Source organism: Haplochromis burtoni, unplaced genomic scaffold (genome assembly GCF_018398535.1).
Source record: "Haplochromis burtoni strain Fernald_Lab_line unplaced genomic scaffold, NCSU_Asbu1 Contig_35, whole genome shotgun sequence".
In the NCBI taxonomy this organism is placed as follows: Eukaryota; Metazoa; Chordata; class Actinopteri; order Cichliformes; family Cichlidae; genus Haplochromis; species Haplochromis burtoni.
This window is the reverse complement of record NW_024582396.1, coordinates 1,883,890-1,901,400: the sequence shown is the minus strand read 5'-3', so window position 1 is coordinate 1,901,400 and position 17,511 is coordinate 1,883,890. Positions and strand designations below refer to the sequence as shown.

The following is a 17,511-nucleotide window of genomic DNA, read 5'->3' as shown; positions in this document are numbered from 1 at the left end:
GCAGGTTCACCTTCACGGTTTTCTGGGTAACTAAGGTTTTATTAATTTCACTCTTGCTTTATCCACTTTGACAGCTCGCAGTAAAAACTGTCAGCTGTAAAAGTCTCGCGTGGGCTTTAATAAATTCCTCCCTGTACACTTGAATCTCAGGACCCGTGTTACCGGTTTCAACCACCAGGGGGAGACATCGTGCCGTGCGCTCTGTTGATTCCCGGAAGTTGTGACAGTGTGCTCCCCAACACAACCACAACAATGAAAGCTATCATTCAGAGAGTCACGAAGGCGAGTGTGACAGGTAAGCTTTAACCTGAGCGCGGCTGCTGCATTTTGAGAATGTATTTAAACTCGAGCCTGCTCACAGCTTCCGCTCGTTTCCGTCGCTGACACGTCGCCTTAGCTAAGCTAGCAGGGTTAGCATTAGCCAGCAGAGTGAATGCAGAATGAATGCAGCAGAGCTGTTGTCTCTCCAGCTGTCAGCCGCTGCTGGAGCTCAGAGGGGCGTGATAGCAGTGAACATGTCCTGTATGTCTGCGGGGCTGACGGCTGGCGACTGTTCTCCGACAGCCGGCCACCTGTCAGCCTCTGCTAGCTGCCGGTGTGCAACAGTAACAACAGCTGGAGGGCAAACAGTTCACAAAAACACGCTCATATATGCGTGGTTACATTTTATTTCTCAGTCTATATTATTTTCTCACGCTAAGAAAGTGCGTTTAAAAATGTCTACAGTGCTGATTTAACCGGTCAGTTTTTATTTTTCTCCTAAATATGCTTTAAAAAGTACAAAGTCAAGTCACAATTCTCACAATCTATCGCAATAAAGAAAATCAGTCAAATCCATCTTCATGTTTATTGTGTGGGAAACATGACGTCCTCTAGAGCTCTCTACAGTGGATCATCATTTGATCCTACCCTAGTATCTGTCACACCAACCCTCTGTACGTCCTCCTTCACTACATCCATGAGTCTTCTCTGTGGTCTTCCTCTCTTCTTCCTGCCTGGCAGCTCCATCTTCAGCATCCTTTGTCCAGTATATACACCATGCCTCTTAGTAGCTAGAAGAGCAGAGGTTAGAGCAGCTGGCCAGTAAGCAACAGGCTGCTGGTGTGAGTCTCTGTTCAGATGCTGACATCTCTGACATGGCTCATTTTGTCATGTAAAAAAAAAAAAAGTAAAATGAACAAAAAGCTGAAGAAACGAATATTAAAGACACACATTTGATGGTTTCTACAGTTTGAGTAATGGCAAGAATTGATGTTTGCACATATCTTCTGTAGGGCATGCATCTGTGTGAGAGATTACATTGAATGGATTCTGAGACATGCGTTGGTATAATTTCGCTGCTTCAGTGCACAGAAGGCCAAAGTGACCCTCAGACAGTCAAGTAGAACGCGTTTACCGCTAGGTTTAAATCAGTTCCAAGTATCCAAGACGAAAAACAAATTCACTGCAGTTGCAAATATCCACACATGTCCAAAGCTGCCTGTAATGCTTTTATAGAAACTTGAAAATGAACAAATTTTGAGGATGTAAAAACATAAAATCTCCTTTGTCTGATTTCTTCAAGTTGGTTGTGATCTCTGTGGGCACGGCGTTGCCTGATATCTCTGTGCCAGTGTTCATTTTGTTGTGCTTTCTTGCAGTGGGCGAGGAGCAGATCAGCTCGATCGGACGTGGACTGTGTGTGCTGCTGGGCATATCTGTGGAGGACACGCAGAGGGATGCTGAGTACATGTGAGTGCAGAAAGCAGAAAGTACACCCTGAGATCTCAAACACTGTAATTTCATCATAAAAAGAAGGGAAATCTAAATAAACTAAAAGCACACAGTCAAAATAATAAAACATTTATGCAAAAATTAAATGTCTTCAATGATTCTGATCCGGTCGATCTACGTCCCTACCCTCACCTATGGCCACGAGCTGTGGGTAGTGACCGAAAGAACGAGATCGCTGATACAAGCGGCAGAAATGAGCTTCCTCCGAAGGGTGGCTGGCCTCTCCCTTAGAGACAGGGTGAGAAGTTCGGCCATCCCTCCACATCGAAAGGAGCCAGCTGAGGTGGTTCGGGCATCTGACAAGGATGCCTCCTGGGCGCCTCCTGGGTGAGGTGTTCCGGGCATGTCCCACCGGGAGGAGGCCCCGGGGCAGACCCAGGACACGCTGGAGAGATTATATCTCTCGGCTGGCCTGGGAACGCCTTGGTATTCCCCCGGATAAGCTGGAGGAGGTGGTTGGGGAGAGGGAGGTCTGGGCGTCTCTGCTTAGGCTGCTGCCCCCCCGACCCGTTGACTGAATTGAAAACAGAAAGTGTAAAATAAATAAAAACAAAGATTAATATAAAATACAGAAGTATAGGAGAGGCTGTGTTGTTCTCATCTTTGTGTTTTCAGGGTGCGTAAGATCCTGAACCTGAGGCTGTTCGAGGACGAGCACGGCCGAGCGTGGAGCAAAAGTGTCATGGAGCGAGACTTTGAGGTTCTGTGTGTGAGCCAGTTCACCCTGCAGTGCATCCTGAAGGGCAACAAGCCGGACTTCCACTCGGCCATGCCCGCAGAACTCGCTCAGCCTTTCTACGACAGCATGCTGGAGAACATGAGGAGCACCCACAAACCGGAGCTCATTAAAGGTGGGTCAAACAGAGGCGTAGGGCCACGTCAGCAAAGCCTTCTTTTTGACTATAAAACACTGTGACTGAAAGCTGTGGACACCGGTTGACTCTTTAAACTGCAGTAGCAGTTTAAGATTAAAATCTTTATTAAAAGCAGCTGTTAATGGGACTCAGATGTGAAGCGAGTCAGATTAATGTTAGACGTGTGCGACTAATCGAGTCTAAGATCGCTGCTTTGTTAGTCGGTTAAACAGATTGTTCCTACTTTATCGATGTGTGTCAGCAGTTGGCAAAAGCTGCGACTCTAACGACCAGCAGAGCCTCTTCCTCTCTGGTATGGTACGATGTGAAGGGTCAGACATGAACTATAAACCACTGCAATACTTTGAAGTAGGAAATGAGTGGCTGTGTGAGAGGCGTGTGGACGCCAGCCTGCAGAGAGTGAAGGTTAAAGTTAGCACTGCTGACGTTAGCTGTTAAACAGCCATGTTTAGCCTCGTGCTTGGGCTGGGTTCAGTTTTAAATGCTTTCAGTGTGTTTGCTGACTAGTTGACTACATCCCTAGTTTGAATCTTACAATATTTAACATTAACTTTAAATAAATTCCTCCAGCTTCACAAGTAGTTCTGTTACTGGTGACCAGTTTACTTGTCCAAAAGTAAGAAACACTGTCCATATGAACATGTGGTTATTTAAGAGAATGAATGAAACTGAATAATATTCTTTGATAATCCAGTTATTCTCAGATGCCGCTGAGATGTGCATCTCTTTTTGCTGATGTTAACGTTGCAAACACTCAGACTGCGGTTGGATTGCTGCGTGTGCTAACATTAGCAGTGCTAGGATCTGTAGCATCCACATGCTTCTTTGGTCAAATGGTTAAATCAAACGCTAGTTTTCTCTGATAAATCGAACCAGCACCTGTCCATTTTCTGAGACCTGCGCTGGTTTATGCAGCTGTCGTCTGCCCGACTTTCCACCTCGCTTTTTTACAACTTCCTATCACAGAGAGTGGGTCTCAGGTGTCTGCGGGTGCTACAGATGTTGGAGGATAGTGTTGTTAAATTACAGGACGAGCCGGTGACCAGTAATGTACGTTCATAAAAAGGGAAGAAGAATTGCTTTAACTGACTTGTGGTGCTCAATAATGATGTTTAATCGTCTAATCGACTATTTCTAAACATCCATAATATCACAAGACACGCATGCATGCAGCAAGAAGAACAAAAGCTGTGCTCATGTTTATGCAGGTGGCTCAGTAACATTTCATTAACACATGATGTAGGACTTTGGAATTGATGGTATAGGTGTGTCTGCAAGCAGGCTGAGGGGTAGCACCGATGGTTGCAGGTATTTTCAGGTTTGTTATAAAGCATGCTTCATCTCGATGAACCCTCTGCTCCACCTGAGTGTCAGATTCATCCAGAGATCACACAGTTCCCTGTAATTCCCAGCAGAAGAGTAAAAAACATATCATACCCATCAGCTGCTTACCTTTAATCTGAATTGTCATGCTGTGTGTGAGAAAAACGGCTGCGTGAAACCTTCACGCTGATATTTTGGTTAGCGGGTTACCCGCTCCCTCGTCAGGCCTGCTTGTTGTGGAGCTGCTCATTTGTGCTGCTTTAGTTAAAAAGCTGGTCATTAATGAAATGAACTAGCTGCACTCTAATTAGCACATAGCTATTTCATCCTCAACGCTCAACGCCCCTCTCAGTAAATCCAGCCCTTCATCATCTTCACTGCCCCACTTTAAAGTCCTCTGATTTTTGCCCCCTGCTGGAGTTTAGGTCTGGATATTGATATTGAGCTGATAGCTGCTGTTTCAAGCTAAGATGGATTATTTTAATTAAAAAAATAGCCACAGTCTGTTGGCGGTCTTTTCAGAGACCAGTCTTAATAGAGTCCCAGGAGGCTGCAGGACGGCATGGCTGAAAAATGCCTGTTACCTGATACAAAGCTAATTGGAAACAAAAGGTCAAAGGTCACAGCTATTGCCACACACTTATGGGCCTGGACTAGTGATCCTGCTCCCTGCTATTTAATTGCCCGTATTCCCATCTCGGTGTAAGGTTACAGCAGTTTAGGCGGTGGATCATCGGTGTGGTGACGCGCTGGCAATGACGGTGGCGGTGAACTGGGTCAGCCCACCGGGGAGCAGGTGAGGAGAACACCTTGTCCCAGCGAGGGAGGTGTAGGGCTTCTTAATTAGGAAGCCTTCCGCCTCCCCCTCCAGAGAGAAAATGCGATGATGCAGCGCTTTTTCCACCGCGGCCCAACGGCTTCATTGTGCAGATGGTGTCATTAATCTCGTGGACTCGGTGGAAGAAAGGAGAACATTTGAGAAACTTCCTGTCCTCGCACCTCTCCGTCGCCTTTGTCCCCAATGTCTCAAAGCTCCACGTCACATCGTGAAACATCAAGTGCTGATGCCTGTAAACTGTAATCTCTATTCATTTGTCTTCTTGGTTTTATCATTGTAGATGGGAAGTTTGGGGCTCGCATGCAGGTCCACATTCAAAACGACGGACCGGTCACCATCGAACTGACATCACCGACTGGACCCACAGACCCCAAACAGGTACCTCACTCAGCACGAAGCTTTAAAGACTCATCTTAATACCTCAGATACCACTGGCCGCTGCCTTTCCTCCAATGTGCAGTGCCTGCAGGAGTGTACCTGTTACCCATCACCTGTCATGTTTGTATACGAGTTAGATAACAAGGAGACCTTTCATATGCTGTTACTTGTACTGAGCAGCAACTCTCCCACTTTGTGAGATGACTTTTCAAAGTTTGCCCAAATTGCATTTTTCATGGAAGTTTTCTCCAGTGAATGATCAGAAAAAGCTCCAGTATCAATGCTTGTTTCTGTTCCTCTACATTAAAGACATGAAATTGCTGCAGTTTATTGAAACTAGGATGCGTCCCATGACAATGATGCTCAGAGGAAATCAAAATTTCACATGGATACCTCCCTGTACTTGCATAAAAAAATAAAAAATAAGGTGACTAAGAAAGCACCGATTTTCGACAGACTCCCGTCTCTCTGTACTTTGAGGGCCTGTAACTCTGGTGCATCTAATCAAGGCATGCAACATTTTTTTGAATATAGTCACACTCCAAATAGTTACTGCACAAAAAAAAAAAAAAAAATGAGAGGGTTAGCAGGGAGGAGCTCCCTAATTTGTCAGTGTGAAGGAGTTCATTTCTATTGTACCACCAGGTGGCGGTGTTTGCTCTCCTCTCATGTACAGACTCTTGATTCTTATGCTACAGATTTTTGTTGTTGTTTCTTTTTTAAAATGAGTGAAATAAGAAGCATCCATTATTTATACCCTTCAGGTTTCTTGAAGTTTATTTTATTTTTATTTTATTTTGCTTGATTTTGTGTGATTTATACGAATACTGTTCAATATCTGACTGACTAAAATTAAATCTAAGTTTTATAAAGTCATGCATCCTTAGATCTGAGTTTGAAAGAGTCACACAGCGGTTATTTTTAAAATCCACAAATGCTTCGAATTTAAGCAAAGTGAAACTCGAGGAATGAAAACAATATAAAAATTATATCCAATAACATCTATAAATCCAGCCAGTTAAATGAATATTAGAAGTATAATACACAAAGTAGTGTGTTGTGTGGATGCGTCTGCATGTGGGAAAACCTATCATCTCACTCAAAGTCACAAACTCACAGATCATTGCTGCCCAGCTGATCGTTTTGGTTTTATAACTCACAATCTTTCATCGACTTTTTTCCACAAATGCAATAAAAATTCAACAAAATAAAGTAAAATTTTAGAAAAGTAAAACACACTAAATTAGCTTACTTATTTTTACTTATTTCTTTTATATTTTCATCCATATGAGACACCCGTGTGACTGATCTACCATTGAACAGGCCCCACGCTTTTATTTTGAAGGTTCAGTTACTGCTAACTTGCTGGCTGTAGCCCTTCATGTAAGATGTGCCCCTGTCGTTATGCTGATGTGCTCGTGGTTTGTTTCACTTGCAAAGCTAGTGCTTTTTAGGCTGGGTGTTAAGTTTGCAGAATTCCAGGATCCCAAATCCCAAATTAAGGATTCAAGAAAAACAATCTAGATTTGGGAAAGCAGAAAACAAAACTTTAAGCTCTCAGACAGCAGCCACGATTAACGTGTGTCACCCCCACGGAGCCGCGCTGATTCACTGATATCTCACTATCACTCAGTCGCCTCCGTGAAGGAGCTGAAAAGTCCCCCATTTGTTTTAGGTGTGTGTGTGTGTGTGTGTGTGTGTGTGTGTGTGTGTGTGTGTGTGTGTGTGTGTGTGTGTGTGTGATAGAGAGAGACAGGGTGTTATGTGTGGGTTTGAGATGATTGGCACCATCGGCCCACATGCTCACGCTCTCCCTCTGCTGTACCTGTCCAGGCTGTGACTGTTTGCTCCAGGAAACCGGAGTCAAACCAGGATGCCTCCTTTCTAAAGGGATGGTTTTATTCTGAAAGTGTGCGCTGTGATCTGAAAGGGTTAGTATATCATTTTGATTGCATGCAGGGAGCTTTGACAGGTTTTCATGCTCGGTGCTTTTAGGGAAAGCGACATCAGTGTGGTGCTGGATGAAAAGTACATTAGCAGGTGATTCATTTTAGCTTCTGAGAAGTCTTGATATGAGTACAGAGGACCAGCTCCAGGGGACTGAAAGCACCAGAACTGAATTAAATTAACAGTTTTGAAGCTTCATTTTCTTATTTTTTTTCTTATTATTTTACCTTTTTTTAAAAAAACTAAAATGAAGGAAAGGTTCCTGAGCCAATCCAGGATTTTCTATTTGTTTAAAACGCATAAAACAAACTTATTTTAGCTTCATTTAGTCCTAATTTTCACCTTCACTCAAAGTGTCCCCTCAAAATATAAACTGATCTTTTTTCTTAAGATCATCCTGTACCACAACCCAATGCTTTGTCAGTGACTTTGTATTTCATTGATTCTTTGCCTTTAAGTGTTTTCTCGCCACATCGCTTGTTAAGAAAACAAACACCGTTACAGGACGGCTGTGAAAATCTGAACTGTGAACAGAGATGTACTTCATAAGTTTATCCCCAAATCCTGCTACATCTGTAAATCTTCATCTTCCTCCTGCCTGTTTTTGCAAAATGTCCCTTTTTTTTAAAACCAGCTATTTTTATAAAACCAAGTAACACTGCAGCAGATGATTTATTAACATGCAGCTGTAACTAATATTTATCTTTTCTTTGCAAGTCCGTTTTGCATCATTGATGCATTTTCGCTTTCTTTCATTTTTTAATTGAAGCAAAAACTTTGTTGATTGATCAGTTTGTCAGATTTTAATTTCAGTCACAATTTTGTGTTTCGACAACTATTAAAACAAGATAACTGAGATCAAATTCTTATGTTGAAGAAAAGTCCAGGTTCACTCCTCATCAGGATGGTTTAGTTTAGCTCGCATTAATTAATTTATTTCACCAATTAAAGTTCAAGCAAATGCACGTTTTCATTATTTTTTTTAAGGCTGGATCAAGCTACATGATCATGGTCTCATTCGTGATTTGTTCAACTTTGGATTTACTCGATTTTCTCTGCAGTGATTCTGTGAACGAGTCATGAAATGTTTGTTTTTTTTTGGGGTTTTTTTTTTGTGTATTTAACCGCTGATTTATGAATGAATAAGAGTCAAGTAATGGAGATAGAAATCAGTGCAAAAGTGGACAGTTTCCTGCAGCGACAGGATGTTTCTCAGCTCCTTCTGCCACCAGAACGAGCTTCGTGCAGCCTTCCTGAATTCTGCTCACTTCTGTGGAGCCCAGTTAGCGTCCTTATGCCTTGGCTGCAGGCAGGCTTTGGCTGCTCTCCCCATGGTGGACTTGGCTTGCTTGCCCAAAGGGAGGGATATTAAGCAGTCCTCAGAATTTTAATCTTGTCTGTTTGGGATGTTTTGCTGTGGGGGCTGAGGAACCAAAGCCAAGACTGAACATGAGGGATAAAAGGCCAGCCAATAGGCTATGCTTGGCACGGGGTGGGAAATGAAGCAACAGCCAGCAGACACTGTTCCTTTCTTTCCATGAATCAGGGATTTAGTCCACCACAGGGTCAAGCGGCCAGCAAACAATAGAGTTATCCAGAGCAATGAAAATCATCCAGTTTTGGATGTTCTCTTTGGGAAGCTGGAGGCTGCAGCCCGATGGCAGAGGGCTCCAGAGTTTTTCTGTTTGTTCACCTTACTGTTGGTGCATTTTGATTTAGGCTGTGGGCTGAAACCCAACATTCACAGGAGTTACATAATGTTTGATCATGCTAAGCTTTCACTGGGTTGGAGATCAGAGTTTTGGGTTTGGACGGAGCTTTAGTGTTGGAGTTATAAACAGATATCTTTGTGCACTACCACGGTGTTATATCAAACAATCAAGATGTGACTGAAGCACAGCTTTAATTCAAGGGGATTAACAAAAGTATTGCATTAACTGTTTAGAATTTTTTTAAAAATGTACATAGACGCCATTTTCAGAGGTTTAAAAGCAATTGAGTTGACCTACAACCAGTGTTATGGACATGTGAGGAATTCATTCAAGTGTTGAACTTATATTTGGTAACAGTTCACTGGAACTCTGAATGTGAGGTCCAAAGAGATGGAGATGCAAGAGAAGGAAACAATCATTAGACTGAAGGACAAAATGCAGCTATTAGAGAGAGCAAACACATCAGCAGTGTTAAAAATTAACATTCTTACAAAGATGAAATGCACCAATCAGCTCAGCAATCACAAAAGGCCTGAAGGACCACAGAAGACTACAAAAGTACATGATGACAGAACGATTTTCACGGTTAAGAAAAAAACATCTAAGTCAAGAACACTCTCGAGGAGGTAGACGCATCTCTTTCAGTCTACAATCAATTGAAATGAAATGCAGAGGAAACCAGTCGTTTACAGCTAGATGCAAACCGCTGGTTACACAGGAAGAACGGGGAGGCTTGATTAGATTTGTACATTTGTACAGATTTGTACAACTCCCAGGCCACGGACCGGTACTGGTCTGTGAGTCATTTGGTACCAGGCCACGAGAGTTGAAGCTCGGATGTGAAATTGATGGTTTTCAGGGTTTTTATCGTTTTTATCTGTAACTTGGTTTCTCTGGGTCTTTTCCCGTGTGTTATGAATAAATCTTCCCTTTTTTGGTACCGGTACTGGTTTTATTTTGTTGTATTTATCCGCGACACCTTAAAGGCTGGTCCGTGAAAATATTGTCAGACATAAACCGGTCCGTGACGCAAAAAAAGTTGGGGAACGCTGTTTTAGACGACACGGTTCTGGAAAAAATAATTCTTTGAAAAGAAGAAACAAAGATTAACTTGTGAAAGAATGACAAGTGTGGAGAAGAAGAGGAACAGCTCCTGATCTAAAGCATACCACATCATCTGTCGAACACGTTGGAGGTCACATTATTGCATGCGCGTGTGGAACCATGTCATTTGCTTTTATTGATGACGTGAGTGCTGATAGAAGCAGCAGGATGGATTTTGGAGTGTGCAGGGCTGCACTCTGCTCAGATTCAGCCAACTGCTGCAGAACTGATTAGACCGAGCTTCCCAGTGCCAGTGGATAATGACCCAAAGCAAACTGTAAAAGGAACCTGAGAGATCTCTAAGGCAAAGAAATGGGATATTCTTTGATGGCCAAGTTAACCACCTGATCTCAACCCAATAGAGCATGCTGTTCAGTTATTAACTGGATGCAGAGAGACCCACAAACAAGCAGCAACTGGAGGCATAATTAGCAAAATGGTGTCACTTTCCAGATACTCACTGATCTGACCGATATCATCAACAAAGACAACAGCAGGCCTAGTTTCTTACCACAGCATGTTAATGGGTTCAGCTGGGAATAACAGTCTTTTTTGTACTCGTTGAATAATGTAATGTCTTATGCAATGCTTTGGATTTTTAAGATGACATGTAGTTCATAAATATTTCTCCTACAACCATAAAAGTTTTACCATCTGTGTTTCCAGACTATTTTGGATGTCAGGTAGCATACCTACTTCATCATCACTGTGGAGGGATGTTTATGAACCGTGAAGACGAGGGAGGAGCGGTTTTTGATCAGTAGAGTTGTCTGACTAGTTGTGCTGAGTGGCAGCATGAAGGGCTATTTTGAAAAGAGGGAGTGCGTGCAGTCACAACAATAGACTCATTGAGGGGATCATATGACAGCTCGGAATAGCTCTGAATGCCGAGAGAATAGAAGTAGTCATGTATCACAAATGTGGAGTGCTGGCCCGGGCCTCTTTTTCTTTGTTTAATTAATTGTTGTAATTGTCATGCATGTCAGGACCTTTGGGTGAATACTGAGCATACTGCAAAGGTCATGATCTGCAAGTCATGATGCAGCATGTTCATGGTGGGACCACAGAGCCACCAGGAGGCCCAGATGAGTCGGTTTCAGTCGCAGAGTAGGAAAAGGGAAATGTTACAGTTTTAGAAATAAGAATCCATAAATTATTATTGCTTATTCTAACTATCCTCTGTCTACGATGTAATGTGACCGGGTTGTTTGTCTGCTTGTTAGCAGGTGGGGGAAAAAAGCTTATGGCCAGACTTGCATGAAAATATTATTCTTAGGAGCCGGACTCGATCGAAATCTGGATCTGGATTCAGGAATATTTGGAAGGATTCTTTTTGATTACATCATCTACAGCTCACATTACCTGTGGTGTACCACAAGGATCAGTCTTAGGGCCTATTTAATTTTCTACTTATATGCTTCCACTTGTGTAAATTTTACAAAACCACAATGTTTGTGTCCCGTGAGAGCTCTGAGCTTAAAAGCTTAGCTGCTGTTTTAAACTGCTTGTTGTCTTTCTGACCCAGCCTTTTTGCTTTCTTGTATTTTCTCAGCTATCAAAGCAGGAAAAGCAGCAGCAGAGGAAAGAGAAGACGCGCTCCAAGGGTCCCTCAGAGTCCGGCAGGGAGAAGGGCGCCCAGCGTTCTCGACAGGACCCCAACGCCAGCAGTGGGGCAGAGGGGGACGTGTCTTCGGAGAGGGAGCCTTAGGTCATCAAGGTGAACGGGAAATATGCACACACACACATGCAGTCAGGTACAGTCACGCTCAGGCGTGTCTGTCTAATTTAGTCTTTAGAATTCGTCAATCATTTCCCATTAAATAAAGGCTCATCTTAAAGGGGACGCCCCATGCTGTTATCTGTTATCAGTCTGTGCACAAAGAGCACCTGTGAGACAAAAGCTCAGGCTTCACACTGCTCTAACCGCTCAGTTTCACATTGTTTTTCTACTCTTGCAAATATATGATGTCATAGAAGGAGGATGTGGTTATCTCAGGCACACGGCTCTGACTGTAAGTAAAAGGCTTGCACGCACCTGCTGTTCATACTTTCTACACAATATTCAAAAACAATTTAAACAAAAAAAAGTTGACATTTCTAGTCTAATTCTAACTCTTAGTATTTGCTTCTGCACAGTCGTCATCTCAGAGCTGCAGTTATTGTTTTGTTTTTTTGGCCGCTGTGGAGGCAGCTCCCACAACTTTGGAGTAGTGATGTAACCTGGAAAGCTCCTCCAGCCTTGGCAGAAGGAAGTTCATAAATTGATCCAAGAAATTAAAGAAACAAACCAAGTGTAAATATGGGAACGTGTCTGCCAAGGCTGGTACCACTGAAACTTCATTAGAGCCACAACAGGACAGCTTGCCGGCCGACTTAATTACCCTGCATGCTCGTCCACGCACGTCACTTTGTTTATGTGTGTGCGAGGTTGTGGGTAGTTGTGTTTAGTGTGCGGTTCTCCTGGAAAGGTCACAGCAAACAGGATATCAAGCTCATAAAATGGCTTTTTACTTGCTGCAACAGCTTTTAGTGACCATATGGAGAGCTGAGCGTCTGGGCTGGCGTGTCTTTTCTGCTCGACTTTTTTTGGGAGGGTGGGGGTTTGGAAACGGCACGGGAGGATGATGCATTGTGAGCCAGAAAGTATCCCAGGATGGAGATCTGTGATGGAGTTGTTTCAGGCACATAATTAATTTAAAAGCAAGCTTTTAAAATTAGTCATGTTTTGGAAATTTGGGAGGAGGTGGAGTTTTTTAATAACTCACCTGTCTGCATTTTTGTAAAACTCAGAGTTAGCGATGTGGCTACTTTGAGGTGTGTGCTAACACAGCTGTAAGCACTAGCTGTCTGCTAAGCCTCACATCTGCTAGTTAGTGACTTCTTATTATTAGTTGGATAATAGTAAATCTGCTGTGTTGCGCAGACCATCAAAGACCACCTGGGTTATGGGAAGTGAAATTGCAGTATTTTAGGTAGTGGATGGGTACAAACCCCACTGGGATAGTTGGGACACTTCCTGAAAATCCAATAAAAACTAAAACCTGATTCTCCTCCTCATGATGTGCTGGATATTTTCAAAGGGAGACAGATCAGGACTGCAGTCAAGCACACAGACTCCATGTCTACGAAGCCAGGTTTTTCCAATGAGGCCTGGCATTGTCTTACACACGGAGTTCCTGGGAAAAGACGATAATTTCCTGATGGGAGCATATGTCTGTCTAAAATTCCTCCTCCTCGTAGTGCCTTCACATATGTGCAAAGCCCCCATGCTACGGGCACTGGTGCACGCTGAGCCGTGAACTCATGTGACCACAGGACACGTTTCCATTGTTGCTCGCTCCATCTCGGATGAGCTTGGGCCCAGAACTCACTGATGTTTCTGCACAAAGTTGTTTGGAGTGTGTTGCAAGCATCTAAATGTGTTTAAGAGATAAAATTAAGTTTAAGTGGAAAAAAACATTTAAAATCTTTTCTTTGTCCTTTTGTCTGTTAAATAAATGTTCAAGTGTATGACGAAAAAGCCGATTTTAGTTTTATTCCCAATTTTTCTGGAAATCTGGTGTATCTGTATGTATATAATGCTTTACTACTTATACTGAGCAGTCAAAGCATTTCTAAACTGCAGTATTTTTTGTATAACTCTATTTATGGAAACAGAGTTATACCTTTAAACAGCATTTCCTGTGCTTACCTGGTTTTAGGTCCTTTTAAATTTGCTGAAACTCTGAGAACAAAATGGCTTTGCATCTGTGCGAGATCATTTTTGTCTTTTGCACTGTCAACAAATGCAGTCACCTCCCAAAAATAGTTATGTCCCATTTATAATATTAGTGTATGGTGTCATGTGCAATATGGCGCCCTTAAATCTGCAGTGAGAAGCAGTTACAGTTGTTCTTGTTTTCCACATCTCCCTTTTTCCATCTGTGCCTGATCTCTTTGTTTTTGTTGACATTGCGGTGAAACTCAGCAACCTTCATGAGAGACAGACCTGTTTGTTTCTCATTTTGTGCTTCTTATTGCAGTGTTGGGGGTGGTTTGGTGTGGGGGGGGTATGTTTTGGGGGGTTGTTCTTATTTGCCTTGAGTATTTGTTTACTAGTGCAAAAACAGACGAGTTCTGGGAGAACAGAGATGGGGAGGCATTGAGTCAGCTCTCTCTGTGTCCCCCTCTGCTCTCCCTGCTGAGGCTGCAGGCTCCTGCAGCACAGCTCCTCTCCCTCTGTGAACCCTCCGGCAGACATGCATTAATGGATATGCCCTCAAACTGGCAGCAATGCTTCCTGATCCTTGTGCTCAAAGATGGGGCAGTGCAGTTAGCTGCATTCAGACAAAAGCATGACTGACACCAGAGAGGTGAGATTAATGGGTTAGTGAGGTATCACAAGCTTAAATCAGTTTCACTGTCACGAAGGTGGCTCTCATTACCATAGTAACTTAAGTTGAACACATAAGCTGGTCTGGAGCAAGTAATGTCAATCACATGGCAGCAACTCAATGCATTTAAGCATGCTGACCTGCTGAAGTGCAACCTGAGCTGGGCTGGTCGGCTTTAGAAACTGCTGATCTGAACTGCAGAAGAGTATCTCTCAGTGTACAGCACATCAAACCTTGAAGCTGATGAGCCACAGCAGCAGAAGACCACACCCTCTGGCAATTTAGCCTGAGAGCGTGAATCCATCAATGGTTCAGGCTGCTACTAGTGTAATGGTGTGGGAGATGCCAACAATGCTTAGTACCAACTGAGATAACCAACTAAAAACTGATAAAAACCCTGAAAACCATACATTTCACACCCGAGCTTCAACTCTCGCGGCCTGGTACCAAACGATTCACGGGGGTTGGGGACCGCTGGCCTACCTGGGTGCTGTTGCCGAGCATCTTCTGATGGCTCATTCCAGCAGCTCACATCATCTTGAGTTCACTGTGCTCAAGTTGTCACAAAGGTCACCAAATCTAAATCCAGTAGAGCACCTTTGGGTGTTCATTTGACAAATCTGGAGCTACTGTGTGATGCTGTCGTGTTAATGTGGACAAAATCTCTGAGGAAAGCTTCCAGCGGTTTGTTGAATCTGTGTCATGTTGAGTTAAGGCAGGTTTAAATGTAAACAAGGGGCCAACCCTGTACTACAAAGGTGTGTCTAATGAAGTGGACACTAAATATAAAATCTATTGAGGAAATATGTGGTGTAGAAGTAATCCGTAGAGTCGAACCTTACTGACGTCTCTCGATTGGAGTAGGCGGCACTCAGTCACTTTTGAGCAGGAAATTATGACACGCCAAACACTCTGAGCCAGAAGCGGAAAACCTGATCCCAAAGTTTTAGACTTTTATTGACTAAATCGGCATTTTCATATCTTGTATGGAAAAAAACTCTCGAGTGATCCTCATCCAGTCACCTGATAGCTGCTGTTAGCTTCTAATGGCTTAAAACCTCCATCAAAACATCTGCAGGTGCAATGTTATTATTATGTCCTCCCTGAACTCCTCCACAGCAGGGGAGGATGCAGTGTAATCCTCAGGTTTTGGAAGCTTCAGCACCTTGTTACATAAGGTCTGACCAGAAGCCAGGGATGAGGGGGAAATGTGAGAGGAAAGGGAGTGGGTTTTTGTTTTTCCGATAAGGTGACAGTTATTTGGATTTTGGAGTGAGAGAGTGCACACACAGCACCTCGGGAAGTGTGTGTGCTGTAGCGAAAGAGAGGGATGGGTGGAGGAAAGAGGAAAAAGGACAGCGGCCTTGCTTGCTTAGCTCTGTAGTTGCATGTTTTATAGAGAGAACTGGTGCTCCCCAGGTTTGCTTTGCGTGACTTAAACATGAGCCGTGCTCGCCTTCCATCGAATAATTTGCGACAGCCCTCCATTATCTTCTCTGCTCGTCCTTCCTGTCTGCAACGCTCTAATTTCAAAATAGAGTTATGTTAAGTTATCAGTACAGGAAGGTTTCAGCTGCTGTGAAGAGGTTCCAGCTGTAGCTGTTCTCAGGACTGTCGGAGATGTTCACACCACACGTAACTGCACCTTTAAATTTAGCTTTCATTGCTACAGTCAGCGTTTTTGTGCAGATCTTTTAATATGATGCAGACTTTTGAATTTGTCTGTTCACCTAAAATGGAAGCTGCACTTTAAACCTCCAGGAATTTTTACTTCTTTTCATTTTAACAGGAATAAAATGGGAAAGTAACAAATAAGGCCAAAGTCTGTGGGGGGGGAAAGCGTCCATGCTTAGCTTTGAATGGCTTATTTTAGTCCGTAAAGATATTGCTGTCGATATAGTCTTGCTTTTTGTGTTAGTTGGTTTTTAAAGATTTATCTTAAAGATTTTTAGTCTTAATCTGACCAGACATGAAAGCAGAGAGAGAGTGGTAGGAAACCACACCCCTGCAGTGGCTTTTAGTATATAGGTCCCCCACTCAAACCATAGATCAGTTTTGTTTTTAACTACATTTTCCATCTTTTAGAAAAGATTATTCTTGTTTTGTACCAATTTGGGCTTTAGATTGTGATCTTTGGAGTGTCCCAGTCCATAAATACCATAATCTGTGCAGATTAGGTCCGTGTGTGTCTGCTGTCTGAGCAGGATGGAGCTCAGGATTAAGCCATTGTCTTTTTTTATGCCCTACATTGTTATTTTATTTTATTTTTCTTGAGGTATCAAAACCCGATGACATCATTTCTTGATTTTAGTTATCTTGGCTGGAGCTGAATACACAGCTCCAGCCAAGATAACTAAAAACGAGACTTCACCCAACAAAATTCCTAGTGGATAAACCAACTATGAGCATATCATAAGAATCTCATGGAATATTCACAGGTATGTTTCATCTGTTTTCTGATAATAAATATATTATTAAAAGAAAACAAAAAGACCTGCGAGCTTCTATCCTCCAAGCTCGGGTCCTCTACCAGAGGCCTGGGAGCTTGAGGGTCCTGCGCAGTATCTTAGCTGCTCCCAGGACTGCGCTCTTCTGGACAGAGATCTCTGATGTTGTTCCCGGGATCTGCTGGAGCCACTCGCCTAGTTTGGGAGTCACTGCACCGAGTGGTCCGATTACCACGGGGACCACCGTTACCTTCACCCTCCGCATCTTCTCCATCTCTTCTCTGAGTCCTTGGTATTTCTCCAGCTTCTCATGCTCCTTCTTTCTGATGTTGCTGTCAGAACTGCTACATCGATCACTACGGCCGTCTTCTTCTGTTTGTCTACCATCACTCTGTCCGGTTGGTTAGCCACCACCATTTTGTCCATCTGTATCTGGAAGTCCCACAGGATCTTAGCTCGGTCATTCTCCACCACCCTAGGCAGCATCTCCCATTTTGACCTCGGGACTTCCAGGCCATACTCAGCACAGATGTTTCTGTATGCTATGCCAGCCACTTGGTTATGGCGTTCCATGTATGGCCTGTCTGAGAAGGCAGCTGGATAGCGTGGTAGTAAGACTTACACACCTTTGGAACAGGAGTTGTGGGTTTGATTCCCGAATGCTAACTAAGCCTACCTCTAGGGCTGCCACGATTAGTCGACTAGTCACGATTACGTCGACTATCAAAATCGTCGACGACT

The 17,511-nt window shown here is 43.3% G+C and overlaps 1 protein-coding gene across 1 annotated transcript in view; it reads left to right on the top strand.

The window, feature by feature from the left end:
• Positions 1 to 161: 161 nt before the first annotated feature.
• Positions 162 to 17,511, top strand: part of dtd1 (D-aminoacyl-tRNA deacylase 1) — a 20,448-nt gene continuing 3,098 nt past the window's right edge. The window contains exons 1-5 of the mRNA XM_005919294.3: positions 162 to 295; positions 1,641 to 1,731; positions 2,389 to 2,624; positions 5,090 to 5,187; positions 11,503 to 11,667. Of these exons, the coding sequence (XP_005919356.1) occupies positions 253 to 295; positions 1,641 to 1,731; positions 2,389 to 2,624; positions 5,090 to 5,187; positions 11,503 to 11,658 (624 nt within the window). The 5' untranslated portion in view covers positions 162 to 252 and the 3' untranslated portion in view covers positions 11,659 to 11,667. The remainder of the gene's footprint in view (positions 296 to 1,640; positions 1,732 to 2,388; positions 2,625 to 5,089; positions 5,188 to 11,502; positions 11,668 to 17,511) is intronic.